Source organism: Monodelphis domestica, chromosome 4, assembly GCF_027887165.1.
Source record: "Monodelphis domestica isolate mMonDom1 chromosome 4, mMonDom1.pri, whole genome shotgun sequence".
NCBI lineage: Eukaryota > Metazoa > Chordata > Mammalia > Didelphimorphia > Didelphidae > Monodelphis > Monodelphis domestica.
Genome location: NC_077230.1, coordinates 217,301,408 through 217,320,726, shown reverse-complemented (window position 1 = coordinate 217,320,726; position 19,319 = coordinate 217,301,408). Strand labels below are relative to the sequence as shown.

General features: G+C 36.7%; 1 protein-coding gene across 1 annotated transcript in view; it reads left to right on the top strand.

Moving 5' to 3' along the window:
• DNAH7 (dynein axonemal heavy chain 7) overlaps positions 1–19,319 on the top strand; it is a 303,845-nt gene that overhangs the window by 230,962 nt on the left and 53,564 nt on the right. Inside the window, exons 55-59 of the mRNA XM_007494538.3 lie at positions 1,779–1,940; positions 5,309–5,509; positions 7,919–8,080; positions 9,510–9,695; positions 11,460–11,597. Coding sequence (XP_007494600.1) covers positions 1,779–1,940; positions 5,309–5,509; positions 7,919–8,080; positions 9,510–9,695; positions 11,460–11,597 — 849 coding nt within the window. The remainder of the gene's footprint in view (positions 1–1,778; positions 1,941–5,308; positions 5,510–7,918; positions 8,081–9,509; positions 9,696–11,459; positions 11,598–19,319) is intronic.

Here is a 19,319-nt window from a genome sequence, read left to right as displayed (position 1 = left end):
CTAAGTCCTGGGTACATTTTCTCTTTTAAAAATCAGAATCAGATGTAAAATGGGTCTTGAATTCTAAATTTTGCTTTCTGGACACATTGTCTATAGTACAACTCTTCCAAAAAACCTGGAGTAAACTTGTCAGGCTATTTAAAATTCTCTTAGGTTTTTTCAAATTTAAAATTTCTAATAAATGTTTTACATTTCACTTTGTGATATCACTTACTGATTTTTTCTACCTAAATACTTATTTTCTTCAACAAATGATAAAAAGAATCAAACATTAGAAATACTTGCTTTTGAGGATATTAAAAAGTCTGCCCAAAATTTTTAAAATTAAATTTTAATTTTCTTAATTAGTTCATAATTATGTAATAGACAACCCTTTTCCTGCAAATTACAGTAAAAAATCCTCTTTATTGTTGCTGTTCTTCTCCCCATGTATTATCAATACTTGTAGGCATCAAAAACTATATAGAATAATAATAGATAATATTTGTATACCACTTTAAAGTTTAAAAACTTCTTTACATTTATTATATAGAGTCAAAATACACTGAGGTAGGTAGTATTTGTATTATTTACCATTTTATGGTTAAAGAAATTGAAACTCAGAGAGGTTCAGTGACTTGTCCAGGGTCACACAGTATCTCAGGAAGGATTTGAACTCAAGTCTTCCTGACAACTGTAAGGATAATTTTAGAGTTGTGACCTAATCTAAATTAATTTGGTTGCCAGAGAAAATCCCAAATAAAATACCCAAGTCAGTTTGTAAATTTATGGTGATTTTAATTAATATAGAGGGAAGGAATTAAAGAGAAGAGAGAGAAAGAGGATATAGGATTTCTCCCACCTGGCCTGTGCTAGGGGAAGTTCAAAGACCTCCACCACGAGGTCTTTGGAGAAGATTAGAGGCTTTTCTAAGAGGATAGTGTTTGGAAGGTGAAGGAGAAAAGAATCAGCCTAAACTCTGAGAGAGCTCAGTGAAGATGCCTCACCTGAACTAGGGTACTAAGCTTCTCCCAGTATAGTATCAAGGAAAACTCACCACCAACCCCGGACAATAGCTGACACCACACCAAGATGCCGAAACACTCAGCAAGCTGCCACCAGAGCCATCACTCTGTGGAAAGAGAGTCAGAGAGAGGAAGTGATGCTAAATATATAGACGGTTTTTACATCACTTTCCTGTTTCTCACATGTACCAATGGAAGCTTAAGCTTGGCTTAGGACAGCCCAGGGGTCTGTCAGTTGTTACTGATTTGTCATTTGCTAGCATATGTCTGTCATAGGCCATCCTCCTAAATACTTAAATCCTTAAGTATGGGTGTAGACATTCCTGTTTTTGTTAGACTAAGTAGGGTGGAGTAATCTAAAGTTCACACTTCAAGTACAATACTAGATCCACTATATTCTCCTGCTTCCCAAGAAATCTCTCTTTATATTTAGGTTACTGCATAAAGTAGTTCTTCGAGTTCTTTAGTTAAATATAGATCATCATGAGATCCGTATTTGACTTAAGGGCTCTATAATCATAAAAGAATATTAATTGTGCATCATAATTATATTACCTCTGGAGGATTTATGATTGTTCTTTAAAGAGCTGATGCTGGAGTCTTGATGCCTGCACACCATAGACTTTAAAGAATTATACACTATTCTCCAATCCTTGGGAATGACATATAACCAAATCTGATTAATAGTCTTTTATGACTGGTATACTATATACATTGAGTATTTCGAAGCATATGTTCCAATTTAATAACTTTTGTAATACTCATTGTATGCAGGGATATGGAGGATCCAAACTCAGTTCCTTATCTCTTGGTCAAGGCCAAGGGCCCATTGCTATGAAGATGATAGAGAAAGCAATCAAGGAAGGATCCTGGGTTGTTCTTCAGAACTGCCATCTGGCAACATCTTGGATGTCAACACTGGAGAAAGTTTGTGAGGTAAAAATACTTGTTATTTCATCATTGAGAATGATGATGGTAAGTTATAAATATGGAGAAGCAGTATATGTGTGACCCCACCAAGTTGTAATAAAATATGAGATAGAGATGCCAAATTTACCTGTGGAGTAGACCTTAATGGTCAATCAGCAACATTGAACAACATTGTTGTTCCATGAGCATTGTACTACCCTCACTGACAATGAGAAGGCAAAGCATACATGTATAAAAAGATTTTACTATATTCACCAAGCCATCCACAAACAAATGCCTATCAGATTCAATGAATGTTACTTGCACTGTACCCATAAGCCTTGCTTCTATTTTATCAAAAGATATCTAGGGGGCAGCTGGGTGGCTCAGTGGATTGAGAGCCAGGCCTTAAGATGGGAGATCCTAGGTTCAAATCTGGCCTCAGACACTTCCCAGCTGTGTGACCCTGGGCAAGTCACTTGACCCCCATTGCCTTAGCCCTTACCTCTCTTCTGCCTTGGAGCCAATACACAATATTGATTCCAAGATGGAAGGTAAGGGTTTTAAGAAAAAAAAAGATATCTAGAAAAGTTAAATATTTCCATTGCCAAATCAATAAAACCTTCTCTCTTAACATATCATTAATTTTTCCTTCCAAAGCCAAAAGCTCATAGAGAAGAATGGGAAGAAAATGAAAAGTAAGAGGACACACATATAAGTTATGAAAAAGTGTCATTTTTATTCAGTATTATTTTTTTATTCAACTCAACAAATACTGATTAAATGCCATCCATATTTAGAGTACCCATGTTGTAGGGAGGTATCGAGATGAAACAATGGCTGTCTTCATAGAGCTTACAATTTAGCAGTCTACCACATAAATGTGTATGAGAAATACAAACATGTTTCTCTATAAGATCCAAAGAAGATGTATTCATGTATAAATTTAATTGTATTTTAAGTACCATTATGAGAATGCCCTTTTATAGTTTTCCCTATTTTTCTCCATATTCTAGAATTTAATTAACAGGATTCTTTAAGCAATTTAAGGACATGTAGTTATAGCTGTAATAAGGGGAAGTAAGGGGAAATAGAAATAAGTAAATTTTGAGTTAGTTTCCAATATTCATGAAAAAACATATCAGATATAAGGGAATGTGATGCATAGATATTAATTCTAAATCCTCTGTAAGTCAGGGAGTATATAGGAAGGAGCTCAGTTGAGCTCCCTGATTTACTTTGACATACTGTGGGTCTTCAGGTGAGTCCTTGGAGAGGCCAGGTAATTAAAAAAACATTTATTAAGGGGGTGGTAGCTCAGTGGATTGAGAGCCAGGCCCAGAGATAGGAGGTCCTGGGTTCAAATGTGGCCTCAGACACTTCCTAGCTGTGTGACCCTGGACAAGTCACTTGACCCCCATTGCCTAGCCCTTACCCAGTAATGGTTCCAAGATGGAACATAAGGGTTAAAAAAAAACCACATTTATTAAATACCAACTATGTGCAAAGCACCAGACAAAGAAGGAAATGGACACAATCCTTGCCCTCAAGGCACTTACAGAATAATAGGGCCAGTGGGGATGAAAATTCTTCTACAAGGTAGGATGTTTGAGGGATTAAAGGATGAGTGAGTTTAAAATGCCCATAAGACATTCCAGCAAAAGTTCAGAGGTTTGTACTTCAAGCAAAGAATTATTGTATGGGGGATCCTTAAAGCCAGAGGAATGAAAGAGATTACAAAGAGAGGAAAAGAAGGCTAAGGACACCAACATTTAAGGAGCAGAAGGAGGAGATGAAGCATTGAATGAGGAGTGTTCAGGCAGACGGGAAGAGAACCAGAAGAAAGAACTGTCAGAGAGACAAGAAGAAAGAAAATAGCAGATAATACAAAAAGGCCAATGCTTGAAAAGAGGACATTGGATTTGGTGATTAAGAATTCATTGCTGTCCTTAGAAGAGAGGACTTTTGGTAGAGTGATGGAGGCAAAAGCCCTTTAGATGGTTTATTTCCAAACCTTCATGTGGCTTGTGGCTTTTTTTTCCTCTCAGACATGAGCAAAATATTCTCCTACACAGGCAAGGTAGGTAGATTAGATTGTGAGCTCCTTGAGGGTAAGGACTATTATTTATGTCTTTTTATCTGGCACATAGTAGGTGCTTGTTCAGTGTTGATTGACTGATTAGTAGTTAGTAGATAGAGTGCTGGGTCTGGAGTCAGGAAGCTGAGTTCAAATCCAGCCCCAGACACTTATTAGCTGTATGACCCAAGTGTGAGTATTAAAATTAATATTCAATGACTAAGTATTATATTTTAAACATTTTATTAATAAAAACTAGGGCAAAAAAGAACTGCCTGAATTCAGCCCTGTCACAGGTCCAAAAAGAGAAAGAGGGAGGAGTTACAGCCACTTAAATACAATCACACAAAACATGGGATGCAGGAAAAGGGAATTTTGGGAAATACTAAGGGACTTCTGGGGGATGAAGTCTAAAGGTTCAAAATCTCCATTTATACACAGGGTAAGACATTTAACCTAAGTTTACTTCAAATTTCTCAACTGTAAAATGAGGGTGATAATGAAAACTACCTCCCAGGATTGTGAAGATAAAAATAAGATAATATTTATAAAGTGCTCGTCCCTGTGCCTAGAACATAATAAGCACTATATAAATACTAGACATTATTATGATTATTTGTTCAGGCGGTTATAGTTAAGATACAGCTCTAGTTCACCTAGCTTCCTTTTCAGCCTGAAGGGCCGGTGTTAGTTTCTTCTAATTCACCCATGTCTTTGCCTCTTTGTACCCCAGAAAACAGTTAAAACTTATACATAGCAATGTGATTCCATTCAAAGGGGAAAAGCCAGACGTCTTCCACGTTTGTTTCAAATCAAAATTAATGTTCAGTTCCATTCTACTTTACCTACTGGTTAAAGATTATTTAAAATCTAAAACTAGTATGTCTCTAAAGCAGTGATTTTTAATTTTTTTCATGTCATAAATCCCTTTGACAATCTGATGAAACCCATGGATCTCTTTATACAATAATGGTTGGATTTTTTAAAATTCATAATGAGCAGAAATTTTAAATTTCAGTTAGAAGTTAATGAAAATAAAGATGTAATCTTCCCCTTTCAAGATCATGGACCCTTTAAATTTTATCCATGAATCTCAGATTTATCCACATATCTCTAAATTTACCAATTCTAGCAGTCCTATGCTTTTGTAAGCTATCTATGACATAAACCATTTTGTTGAGAATTCTTCAAGGGTAATTTGTAAAATAAATTTAAAAAAATTTTAGATGACATGTCTCTACTGGATAGTAGTAGCTTTTTGTTGTGTAAAGTTCATTATTTTCCTTTCATGGTTTTCTATATGATTTCTGTTTTATAGGACCTAAGTCCAGAAACAACCCATCCAGATTTCCGAATTTGGCTAACAAGCTACCCTTCTCCAAATTTCCCTGTGTCTGTGCTTCAGAATGGAGTAAAAATGACTAATGAAGCACCTAAAGGTTTACGAGCTAATATTGTTCGATCATACCTGATGGACCCAATCTCTGACCCTGAGTTTTTTGGCGGTTGCAAAAAGCCTGTAAGTAATGTGTTTGCCTTGTTACCTCAGTCCTATAAAGCAGCCGAATTGGCCTCTGGTGATTATATATGTGTGCTCTGAGCAAAAACTACTAAATTAAATAGACTTTCTTCACTGCAATGAAGTTGGTTTTGATTACTGATTACTGACTGCAGTGAAGTCAATTTTATTAATATTTTATTTTTATTTTACCACTAGTTTTCTTCCTTCTCAGCAGAGATTTTGTGGTATGCCATTAATAACTTAGATTTCTACTTAGGAAGTCAGATATAAGCCATTCCCAATACAAATCTGCAAGGTTGGAGATCTTGTAGCAGGATATTAACTAAGCCTTTTGCTACTTGGGACCATATCTCTAAATTAAAACATAAAAATATTTTCTCCATATGACTATAACGAGAGCCAAAATGATTGTAGTGGTTGATTGATGGAAATCATAAGTGCCTTTTTCAGAGTCACCGAGCTAGCTGGGAAACCACCTACTGTTTTCGTGATTAGGATTTTGAACATGAATGTCTCTGACCTAAAATTGTTTCACATCATTTTGCCATAATTAAAAACGGAAGAGAGCTCATTTTAACAGGGGTTATGAACCTTAGTAAGTTGTTGCCATTAAAAACCCACACTTTCATTGTCAAAGCATGTTTTAAACATACACTAGTGGAAAAACCGAAAAATAAGAACTTCTCTTTAAGGATGCTAATCATGAACAATAAAAACTTGATTTGAAACTAATCTAATGTCTTCTCCTTAATGTGTAAGGTTTGCTTCGTCCTATACCATATGTGAAGTTCTATTAAGTTTTGTTTGAACAGCCTTTATAGTGCTTAGGGTCCAGGAAATGGCAGGCTTCTCAAGGTCTGTGGTAGGGTCATTTCTGCAAGTTGCAAAATTTTTTGTTAAATTTTGCTTTGGGATCTGAAATTTAAACTTAGATCTCTGCTTAAGGTCCCTTTCCCAAGGACCAAAAGTGTATCCTTCTGTAATGACTCACAGGTTTTCTTGGGCTAGGCAGTAAAGAATTACTGATCAAACTTAGAGGGTGATCCCAAGTCTCATAAATGAAGTATCCAAACACCTTCTGGCCACACTATGAAATATTGATGTTTCAGAATTATTTAGGTATTCTGTTATTAAATTATCCCAAGATATTAATGAGCCATAGCTAGATATGAGGAGTAAACCTGTCTCCTTATAAACATCTTTATGCATGAACAGGTTGGCTGTATGTCTGTGAATGACTTCTATAGTTCATTCTCTCTGTGGCAGTGCTGGGTCCTTTTCTGTGCTAGCATTTATGATGCTTCTAATGAAAGAAAATTACTTCTTTAAAAAAAAACAAACTTCATGATGGATGGAGCACTAGACTAGCAGTTACAAGACCGTGGTACCCTAGGCAGTTGGAAGGGACCTAGGAGGCTATCTAGTGTAGCCCTTCATTTTCCATATGAGGAAACTGAGGGATTTTCAGTACCATGTTCCTTCACTTAGTCCTGGTTCCAGCTTGACCATTAATTGACTTTTAAAAAGTCACTTAACCATTCTAGATATATTTCTTCATTTATTGAGATGGGGATAATAATGCCTTCCCAGACTATCTCAAAAAGTTTTTGTGAGTATTTTAGTACTTAAATATTTCAAAGATCCATGAATTTTTTGAGGTGGATACTCCTTTCACTGAAAGAGATGTTTGCCCCTCTCAATATCACAATAGATAATAATTATCATTTAGGCAGCTATATGGCTAAGTTGATAGAGCATTGGACCAAAAACCTAGAAAACACCTTGACTAAATTATTTAATCTGTTTGCCTGAATTTCTTCATCTGTAAAATGGGGATATTAGCCCCTTGCTTCCAATGTAGTTCTGAAGATAAAAATGAGATATCTGAAAAGCATTTTGTAAAACTTAAACTGCTATATAAATACCAATTATCATGAGTTTCTGTGGTCAAAAAAATTCTACGCATCTGGTAATGAAACCCTTCAGTAAAGAGCCTTTCTGAAATTCATTAGATTATTCCTCTAACAAAAGACCAAACCTTTCAAACACAGTGGGACCTCCAAGAGCTTACATTTGGCTGGCATCTCTGACATCTCTTAAGAAGCCAATGCCACGTGCATGTCACCCTGAGACTCTGGGATAGCAGAACACAATGCAAGAATTGTTTCATCTTTGTCTTGATGTCCCCAGAGTTTAGCACAATGCCTGGCATATAGTGTGCCTTTAAAAATATTCATTTATTTATTATATATAAGCATTAGTACTGAAATAATATCTAAAGAAGCTAACTTATGAAATGAAAGACTTTTGCAAAAAATAGAGCTCTATTGAAACACAAGGGATTATTTTTATGATGCAATATCAAGAAAAATTAAGTAATATAATATTGCTATCTTCTTTCTAAAGGAAGAATTCAAAAAATTGCTCTACGGCCTCTGCTTTTTCCATGCGTTAGTTCAAGAAAGACGAAAATTTGGGCCTCTGGGATGGAATATTCCTTATGAGTTTAATGAGACTGACCTGAGAATCAGTGTACAGCAGCTCAACATGTTTCTGAACCAGTATGAGGTATAGTAAAATTAACAGCAAGGACCTTTTCTGTTTGGCTCTTTATGACATTTTAAGTGCATTTACAGTAAAGACCTTCTGATTAATTTCAACTCTCATGTCATAAATATAGCAGTTAATACCCAGTAGCTTCTGATGTACTTCATTATAACAGCAGAGAGCTAATTACAGTGGCTAAGATGTCAGATCTTCTATTATGAACCCAATAATAGTTTATTCTAAGGCAGCGACAGAACCAGGACTGGCACTCAGAACTTCTGACCCCCTAATCCCTTTTATCATTTTGCTTCTAATATTTGTTTTACTTTTAGGAAGAGAGTAGAGAAGAATGGGAGTAATATCAGCAAAGAATTAAGACTTACAAAAAAAGCAAGGCTATAGTTAAATTTAGAATGGATAGTTTGAAGGTTATATATTCCATCAAAGAACTCATTATGATTGCATGATACAGTCTTAAGGAACCAAAAGATGTAGTCACAGCCCTGCCATGGTTTCCTGGAGAAACCATGTTGCTCAAGTTGCGCTCGCTCTCTCTCTCTCTCTCTCTCTCTCTCTCTCTCTCTCTCTCTCTCTCTCTCTCTCTCTCTCTCTCTCTCTCTCTCTCTCTCTCTCTCTCTCTCTCTCTCTCCCCTCCCCTCCCCTCCCCTCCCCTCCCCTCCCCTCCCCTCCCCTCACCTCACCTCCCCTCACCTCTTTTATCCCCCCCTCTCATCCCCTTTGGTAGTAAAGGCTTCCATAGTTCAACAGAGGACATACAAGGAAAAGAAGGTTGTGAGTCAGAGTGGTGAGAAGAGGTGGAATTAAAGAAAATTCACAAATATTACTCTAGAGCTTGTAAAGATTATCTAAATTATTGACTTGATATTACTGAATATAATCTTTTATACTCAGTTATTGACTATTGATGTTATTGACCATAATATTTAAGACTAAACTGGTTCAAACATCACCAATGCTTTCATTTCAAAAGGAAATACTGAAGCAGACAGGTGACTCACTGGATAGAGTGCCAGACCTGGAGTTGGGAGATTCTGGGTTCAAATCTGGCCTCAGATACTTCCTAGCTATGTGACCCTTGGGAAGTCACTTAACCCCATTTGCCTAGCTCTTACTACTCTTCTGCCTTGAAATCAATATTTATATCAAGAAAGTAAGGATTTTTTAAAAAAAGGAAATAGAACTACAGTATATTGATAGTTCTATTCCTTAAATATTAGGCATATATAAGGCATCCATTAAGATCTGGAGGCATTGAATTAGAGTGAAAAGCAGAAGACCTGCGAATTGTAGAACTTGCAAGAAAATATTAAAAGGGTAGTTTTGAGAAAGGCCTATTGTAAAACTCTTAATTCAATTTGACTTTGTCTATATAATATAAAATGCTAATTGAAGTCTTGCATTGGTTGAAACATTGACCTCATATTTTCAGGAACTTCCCTATGATGCACTGCGATATATGACTGGCGAATGCAATTATGGGGGCAGAGTTACTGATGACTGGGACCGACGTACATTGCGCAGCATTTTAAACAAATTCTATAATTCACAAATAGTTGAAGATCCAGACTATAGATTTGACTCTAGTGGTATCTATTATGCTCCTCCTAGTGGTGATGTAAGTATGTGCACTTTTACGAAAGCTAAATACAACAAACAATATAACCAGTGGCCTGCTATTATTTTTTAAAACACATTTACTAAACATCTACTGTACCTAGACATTGTATTACGTGTTTCTGTGAAGGGAGGGGAACAGAGGATTCAAAGACAAAAGAAATAAAAAACAACAACAAAACCAGTCCCTTGTCTTCAAGGAGCTAACTTCTGGCTAATTCAGTGGAGACATATATATAAATATTGGAAATGTACAAGAAGAGCTATAAGGTGATTGTGAAGGGAAGGCACTACAGATAGATGGAAGCATCAGGAAAGGTTCCATGTAGAAAGCAGCATTCAAACCGAAGCTCAAAGGGACCTAGAGATTCTGAGAGATGGAGATGAAGAGAGAGTGCATTCCAGGCATGTAGGACAGCCAGTGCAGAGTCAGAGAAGCAGAAGATGGAGTTCTGGAGGTGAAGCATAGCAAAGAAGCCAGTTTATCTGGGATACATTGTACAGAATGAGGAACAACAGAGAGGAAGGATGGAAAGGTAATCTGGGGCCAAATTTTCGAAGGTTTTATGCCAAATAGAGAAAATTATATTTGAATCTGGAAATAATCAGGAGCATTTGGATAGTATGGAGTTGGGGAGGGGGTGATATGGTCACATGTATGCTTTAGCAACAGAATTTGTGGCAGTAGCAGAATAAGACATAAAGCCTCTGTTGAGAACTTGAGCTAGCAGTCCTTTCTTATAGTGAGCTTGGCATGCACCAGACACCAAGATGACTCTAGAAGGCAGTTTCTGGGGCCACCCACAGTCAGCTAGAGGGCATTGAAAAGGAAAGAAAGGTACCAAGAGGCAAATTTTGTCTAGTGCCAACCTGATTTGCTGAAATTTGTATAATGAGAAAAATAATAAAGAAAAAAAAACCCTGAAAAAATTGAGCTAAAAAGAGTTCTTGGGAGCTGGGGAGAGAAGATAAGTAGTTCATAGACAAGCTAAGGCATAGTCCATAATCTCCAGTATAACAAATATGGACCATCCATCCTCAGTTCTTGAGGACCTGTCTCAGAGGCAAGTTACTTCCTTCATCTCATAAACTTCTCTGAGCACCTCGCCTATGAACAAAACTGATTCAGGAGTTGTCACAAGAGCACCAAGATTTTTTTTTTTCACCCAGCCTTCCTTTGGAATGTAAAAAACCTCTGCTTTGGGCAGTGTCATGGACTGGCTTCACCATGAGGGCAGTCTTTTCTGTCACATGGACATTTAATCTATGGGATTTGTAGCAAACTTCACAGTGCAGGCAGCTGAGGCTCAGAGACAGCTTTGCTGAATAGTACCGTCATTTCCTTGTAAACAGGAATGAGACCTTAGGGTTGCTTATCCCACCCCACCCCCCAATCCTGGGAATCCTTCAATAAATATCTCTAACCATGTAAGTTTCTAACAGCTTGTAATTCAGACTGGAGCACTGATGGTCTGATCTGTCACATTAACATCAGTAGAAAATCCCAAATGTGGTGCACTACCATTTTCTTTCTTTCTCATTGCATAGCTCAAACTTCTGGGGTTTTTGTTGTTGCTGTTGTTGTTGTTGTTTGTCAGCCCTTATTTGTACCTTCAGTTTGTCGCCTGGTTTTCTGATGGCATAGTCTCTTGGGTAGCTCAACTCTGAGTCCTGAAGATGAGCCACATCCTAAAGATAAATGAGTATACCCGAAAAGGTTCCTTTCCAAAATTGATATCTAACCTCCTGTCATTTGTTTTTACAGTACAATAGCTACATTGAATACACAAAGCAATTGCCCTTGAATCCTGCCCCAGAGATCTTTGGGATGAATGCTAATGCTGATATCACTAAAGATCAGTCAGAAACTCAACTGCTATTTGATAATATTCTTCTTACACTGGTAGGTGATCAGCAAAACCAAATCTGTAAAAATGCACATGAAAGATGCTTCCTACCCAGTGCATGCTAATGTTGTGGATGGGTTTCTTTTTTCTACTGTATTTAGTACATATAAAAGCTGCTTTTGGGTTGGCAGTTATTGTGATAGTTAGTGCTTAATTGATAGTTAATTTTTGCAGAAGCTAATTAGCCCATATAACAAGAATTTGCACAATAATTTTTAATTGATAAAGCCTTTTAAGATTTTTGATGTGCTTTTCTTTTTTTAATTTTATTTAATTAGATGATTTAGAATATTTTCCATGGTTATAAGACTCATGTTCTTTCCCTCCCCTCCTGTATCTCATGTGCAATTCCACTGGGTTTAACATGTGTCATTGATCAGGACCTATTTCCATATTATTAACATTTGCACTAGGGTGATCTTTTAGAGTCTACATCCCCAATCATATATCTCCATCAACCCATGTGATCAAGCAATTGTTTTTCTTCTGTGTTCCTACTCCCACATTCTTTCTCTGGATGTGGATAGTGTTCTTTCTCATATGTCCCTCCAAATAGTTCTGGATCATTGCATTGCTACAAGTAGAAAAGTCCATTAAATTTGATTTTACCACAGTCTCTGTGTACATTGTTCTCTTGGTTCTGCTCCTTTCACTCTGCATCAATTCCTGGAGGTCGTTCCAGTTCACATGGAATTCCTCCAGTTTATTATTCCTTTGAGCACAGAAATATTTCATCACCAACATATACCACAATTTGTTCAGCCATTCCCCAATTGGAGGGCATCCCCTCGTTTTCCAATTTTTTTGCCACCACAAACAGTGCAGTTATGAATATTTTTGTTCAAGTCTTTTTCATTATTATCTCTTTGGGGTACAAACCCAGTAATTCTATGGCTGGATCAAAGGTGCTCTTTGGGCAGAATTCCAAAGTACCTTCCAGAATGGTTGGATCAATTCACAACTCCACCAACAATGCATTAATATACCAATTTAGCCACATCCATTCCAACATTTATTGTTTTCCTTTTCTGTCATGTTAGCCAATCTGCTAGGTGTGGGGCAATACCTCAGAGTTGTTTTGATTTGCATTTCTCTGATTATAAGAGATTTAGAACATTTTCTCATGTACTTAATAATAGTTTGGATTTCTTTATCTAAAAATTGTCTATTCATGTCCGTTGTCCATTTATCAATTGGGGAATGGCTGATTTTTTGTACAATTAATTTTGCTCCTTATGAATTTGAGTTATTAGACCTTTGTCAGAGGTTTTTGTCATAAAAGATTGTTTCCCGATTTGTTGCTTACCTTCTAATTTTGATTGCATTGGTTATGTTTGTACAAAACCTTTTTATTTTAATGTAATCAAAATTATTTATTTTGCATTTTGTAATTTTTCTAACTCTTGCTTGGTCTTAAAATCTTTCCCAAATATCTGACATGTATACTATTGTGATCACATAATTTACATATAATTTCCTTCTTTATGTTCAAGTAATTCACCCATTCTGAGTTTATCTTGGTGTAGGGTGTGAGATATTGATCCAAACCTAATCTCTCCCATACTGTCTTCCAATTTTCCCAGCAGTTTTTGTCAAATAGTGGATTTAGGTCCCAAAAGCTGGGATTTTTGGGTTTATCACAGACTGTCTTGCTGAGGTCACTTACCCCAAGTCTATTCCACTGATCCTCCCTTCTGTCTCTTAGCCAGTACTATATTGTTTTGATGAACACTGCTTTATAGTACATTTTAAGATCTTGTACTACTAGACCACCTTCCTTTGCGTTTTTTTCATTATTTCCCTTGATATTGATCTTTTGTTTTTCCAAATAAACTTTGTTATGTTTGTTTCCAATTCTGTAAAAAAAAGGTTTTGGTAGTTTGATGGGTATGTCACTAAATAAGTAAATTAGTTTGGATAGGATTGTCATTTTTATTACATTAGCTCATCCTACCCATGAGCAATAAATGTTATTCCAATTATTTAGATCTAGTTTTAATTGTGTGGAGAAATGTTTTGTAATTGTGTTCATATAGTTCCTGTGTTTGTCTTGGCAGATAGATTCCCAAGTATTTTATATTGTCTATGGTGATTTTAAAGGGAATGTCTCTTTTTAACGCATGCTGCTGGATTGAGTTGAAAGTATATAGAAATGCTGATGATTTATGTGAGGATTTTTGTATCCTGAAACTTTGCTAAAGTTGTTCATCATGTCCACTAGCTTTTTAGTTGATTAGGATTCTTTAAGTAGACCATCATATCATTTGCAAAGAATAATAGCTTGGTCTCCTCATTGCCTATTTTAATACCTTCAATTTCTTTTTCTTCTCTAATCTAAAACACTGCTAGTGTTTCTAGTATAATGTTAAATAATAAAGATGATGATGGGCATCCTTGTTTCACTCCTGATCTTACTGGGAATGCCTCTAATTTATCCCCATTGCAGATGAGGCTTACTGATGATTTTAGATATATAGTGTTTATTATTTTTAGAAAAGGCCCGTCTATTCCTATACTTTCTAATGTTTTCAATAAGAATGAGTGTTGAATTTTGTCAAAGACTTTTTCTGCATCTATTGAGATAATCATGTGACTTTTGGTGGTTTGCTTATTGATATGGTCAATTATGTGAATGGTTTTCTTAATATTGCATTCCTGGTATAAATCCTACCTGATAATAATGAATAACCCTCATGATCACTTGCTGCAGTCTTTTTGCTAGTATTCTATTTAAGATTTTTGCATCTATATCTATATCTATATCTATATATATATATATATATAGATATATATGGTCTGTAGTTTTCTTTCTTTGTTTTTGATCTACCTGCCTTTGGAATCAGTACCATATTTGTGTCATAAAAGGAATTTGGTAGAACTACTTCTTTGCTTATTATGTCAAATAGTTTGTATATTGGGATTAGTTGTTCTTTGAATGTTTGATAGAATTCACTTGTGAATCCATTAGGCCCTGGGGATTTTTTCTTAGGGAGTTCTTTGATGGCTTGTTCAATTTCTTTTTCCACTATGGGGCTATTTGCATATTCTATTTCTTCTTCTGTTAATCTAGGCAATTTATATTTTTATAAATATTCATCCATATCACCTAGATTGCCATATTTGTTGCCATATAATTGGGCAAAATACTTTTTAATGATTGCCTTGATTTCATCTTCATTAGAGGTAAGGTCGCCCTTTTCGTCTTGGATACTGTCAATTTGGTTTTCTTCTTTCCTTTTTTTCATTAGGTTGACCAGTACTTTGTCTATTTTATTTGTTTTTTCAAAATACCAGCTACTAGTCTTGTTTATTAATTCAACAGTTCTTTTACTTTCAATTTTATTAATTTCTCCTTTAATTTTTAGGATCTCTAATTTAGTTTTCATCTGAGGATTTTTAAATTTGTTCCCTTTCTAATTTTTTTAATTTGCATGCCCAATTCTTTGACTTCTGCCCTTCCTAATTTGTTAATATATGAACTCAAAGATATGAATTTCCCCCTTTGTACTGCTTTGGCTGTATCTCTTAGGTTTTGAAAGGATATCTTACTGTCATTTTCTTCAATGAAATTATTGTTTCTATGATTTGCTCCTTAACCAATTTTGGAGAATTATATTATTTATTTTTATTTGCTTCTCCATGTACCTTTACTAATTATTATTTTTATTGCATTATGATCTGAAAAGGTTGCATTTATTATTTATGCTCTTTTGTACTTGTTTGCCATGTTTTTATGCCCTAATACATGGTCAGTCTTTGTGAATGTACCATGTGCTGCTGAAAAGATGGTGTATTCCTTTTTGTCCCTATTTATTTTTCTCCATATATATATTAACCCTAATTTTTCTAAGAATTCATTCACATCTCTTACCTCTTATTTATTTTTTGTTTGATTTATCTAGATATGATAGAGGAAATTTCAGGTCTCCCACTATTATAGTTTTACTATCTATTTCCTCCTTAAACTTCTCTAATTTCTCCTTTAGAAATTTGGATTCTATACCATTTGGTGCATATATGTTTAGTACTGATATTTCCTTGTCTATACTGCCTTTTATCAGGATGTCATTACCTTCCCCATCTCTTTTAATCAAATCTATTTTTACTTTGGCTTTGTCAGATATCGTGATTGGAACTCTTTCCTTCTTTTTCTCATTTGAAACCCAATAGATTTTGCACCAGCCTTTCCACCCTTAATCTGTATGTGTCTACCTGCCTCATGTGTGTTTCTTGTAAACAACATATGTTAGGATTTTTGTTTCTAATCCACTCAGCTATTTGCTTCTGCTTTGTGGGTGAGTTCATCCCATTCACATTCAAAGTTACAATTGGTGGTTGTCTCTCGAACCGAGGATGACAATTGTCTTTGTGCGTTTTTGTGCATAAACACACCTGTGCATGAAGATTTAAGTGGAAAAGTCGATGCACAGAGACAGTCCCACTCTCTCGGCATTGGAAGCCTGGGTCCATTGGCACGAAAAGTCGTTACACCTGGAGACTTCCTCAGCTGCATTGGATGGCCATGTTGTCTTTTGTGCTCCATCACACCCTAAGCACTCCACAGTGCCTTGCTGCATCGCCATCTTAGCCATTGAACCTTCTTGTTGGTTTCTTCCGCCTGTTCCGCCGAAGCAGTCTTCACATGCTGGGTGAGCAAAGCCCTGGTTCACCAGGGGTCAACGTCGACCCGATGGCTACCCTCACAAGGTTTAGCCGGCCTGTCGAAGCCGTTGCCCAGGGTGTGGCCGCTGCTGCATGCTAAAGTTATGATTACTACCTGTGTATTCCCCAGCATTTTGATTTTCTCTCCTTGTCCTGCCCTTTCCTCTTTCACTTTTTCCTCCTATGTCAGTGCTGTATTTTTAATCAACCTCCCTAATCCCCACCATTATTTTACTTTCCTTTCTCCACCCTCCCTTCTTATTCCTCTCTTAATTTTATTTTGGGGTCTTTTTAAGCTACCCCACACACTCTCCCCTCATTGCTTCCCACCCCACCCTCCCTTTCCCCCCCCTCCCTTTTTATTCCCCTTTTATTTTTTTAGGGTCTACAAAATTCCCTTCTCCCTTTAATTCCTCCCCCTTATTTTTTAACTCCCTGCCCCCCTTACCCTCTCATAGTTTTCCCCTCTCAACTTCCCTTTAGGGTAAGATAGAATTTAATACCCCAAATCTAGATGCTCTTCCCTCTTAGCATTTATTCCATTGAGAGTAATGTTTGAGTATTACCTTTTAGCACTCTCTTCCTCTCCTTATAGTTGTATTCTTCCCCTCCCCCTCCCATGTATCTTTTTGTGTAGTATAGATTATCCTAATTTTATTTTTCTTTCCAGTTTTTCTTGGTGCCATCTTCTCTCCTCCCACCCCTTTCTTCTTTTTTTTTTTAATATATGATTTTAAACTACTGAGTACTCCAGTATCTGGATAATTCTTCTAACTACTATAATAGTGAATGCAATTTTTGACAGTTACATTTAGCATTTTTCCATATTTTGGCCTTATTGATGCCCTTAAAGAAAAAAAAAAGACCCTTCTCTTTCTTATTTACCTTTTCATGTTTCTCTTGGTTTTTGTATTTCAGTGTCAAATTTTGTTTAGTTCTTGTCTTTTCTTTACAAATATTTGGAAGTTTTCTATTTTGTTGAATGCCCATACTTTCCCCTAGAAGTATGTAGTCAATTTTGATGGGTAGGTGATCCTCATTGTAGACCCAATTCTCTTGCCTTTCTGAATATCACATTCTAAGCCTTGTGGTCTTTTAGTGTGGAGGCTGCCAGATCCTGTGTAATCCTTATTGGTGCTCCTCGATATCTGAATTTTCTCTTTCTGGATTCTTGTAATATTTTCTCCTTAGCTTGGAAGCTCTTGAATTTGACAATTACATTCCTGGGGGTTGTCTTTTGAGGATTTAGTGTAGCAGGTGATGTATGGACTCTTTCAATGTCAATTTTGCCCTCTTGTTGCAGAACCTCAGGGCAGTTTTCTTGGATAATTTCTTGTAGTATGATGTCAATGTTTCTGTTTGTTTCCAGGTTTTCAGGTAGGCCTATTATTCTCAAATTATCTGTCTGAGATCTATTTTCAAGGTCAACCATCCTCTTAATGAGATATTTTTTGTTGCCTTCTAATCTGTCATTCTTTTGACTTTGCTTTATTCTTACTGTCTTGTGAGATCATTGGCTTCTACTTGCCCAATTCTAGTTTTTAATAACTGGTTTTCAGCTAAGATCTTTTGATTTTCCTTTTCGGTTTGATCTATCCTGCTTTTCATGGCTTCCAGCAGGTCATTTCTGGCCTTCAACTTACTTATTATTTCATTTGATTTCTTGGTTTCAATTTCCAAGTGGGAGATCCTATCTTTTAAACTGTTATTTTCTTTTTTAACTATTTCCCACTTTTCTTGCCACATCTCTTCCATTTTCCTGACAATCTCAGATTTAAAATCTTCAAGAACTTGTGACCAATTTCCTTTTTTTCTTTGAAGGTTTGGGTGTATTTAATTGTTTTTCATCTTCTGCTGTCTCTTCTTTAGTCTGGGTTTTTTTCTGCATAAAAATTTTCAAGGGTTAAAGTTTTCTTCTTGTTTTTTGGGGGTATTTGTGGGAGTTGGTGGTCCTTGCCTTGTTCCTTCCTGGTCAGATGTCTACGTGAGGAATGTGAGTGATCTTTGTATTGGGCTCTGGAGGGTTTTTGCCCTGAGGACATTTTTCCCAGCCCTCAGCAGTGTCAAGCTGCTCTTAGTGGCAGGTCCAGTCCCCAAGAATTCAAAGATTGCCTTGTAGTGGTCCTGGTGTGGAGGTAAGCAAGTCTCTATATTGAGCACTGGAGAGGTTTTTACCCAACGGCTATTTTTCGGATCTCTGTGGCATTTGCTCTAAGCCATTTCTCTCTGCTCAAGCTCTGCTCCCTATCTCCACATTTCCTCAGCCTCCAGTCCCTAGTCTTACTGTTCTTATGGTCAGGTCCAGCCCCTGAGAGCTTAAAGATTGCCTGGAAGAGATCTAGGTGTGGAGTGTAGGCAAGACTCTTATTGAGCACTGGAGAAGTTTTTGCCCAAGGGCTTTTTTTGGTTCTCTGTGACAGTTTGCTATGAGCTACCCCCTCTGTGCAGGCTCCACACCATATCTCCACATTTTCTCAGCCTCCTGGGATCCCTAGTCTTGTTGTTCTTACAGGGAGAACCAGCTTCTGGGAACTTAAAGATTGCCTAGAAGAGGTCTGGGTGTGGAGTGTTGCTGGAGAGGTTTTTGCTTGAGGGCTTTTTTCAGTTCTCTGTGGTGTTTTGCTGTGAGCCACCCTCTCTCCCCAAGCTCCGCACCTTAACTCAACGTTTCCTCAGCCTCCCAGTGTTCCAAGTCTAGTTTCTCTTATGGGTTAGTCTGTGTTGACCTCAGCCAGCCTTCCTCCTAGAATTTAGAAGTTTGTACCCTGTTTGCTCAGACTCTGGAAAAGTAGGTGAAGTGGGGGAGGGGTGATGAGCTTGCCCCTTGGTGAGGGATATTTTGCCCCCTTTTAGTGTGGAAATGCCCTAACTTTGCCTACCTTCCATGCTGTGCCCTCCTGTGGAACTCCTTTACTCATTTGACTTTGGTTTTGTTGTTTTGAGACACTCTGTCCTGAAAGGTAGAGATCTTGACTGAATTTGCACAATCATAGTGGAATCATAATCAGTTGTAGAAGAGTAGTAAAGATATTCAAATAAATAAGCTTTTCATATTC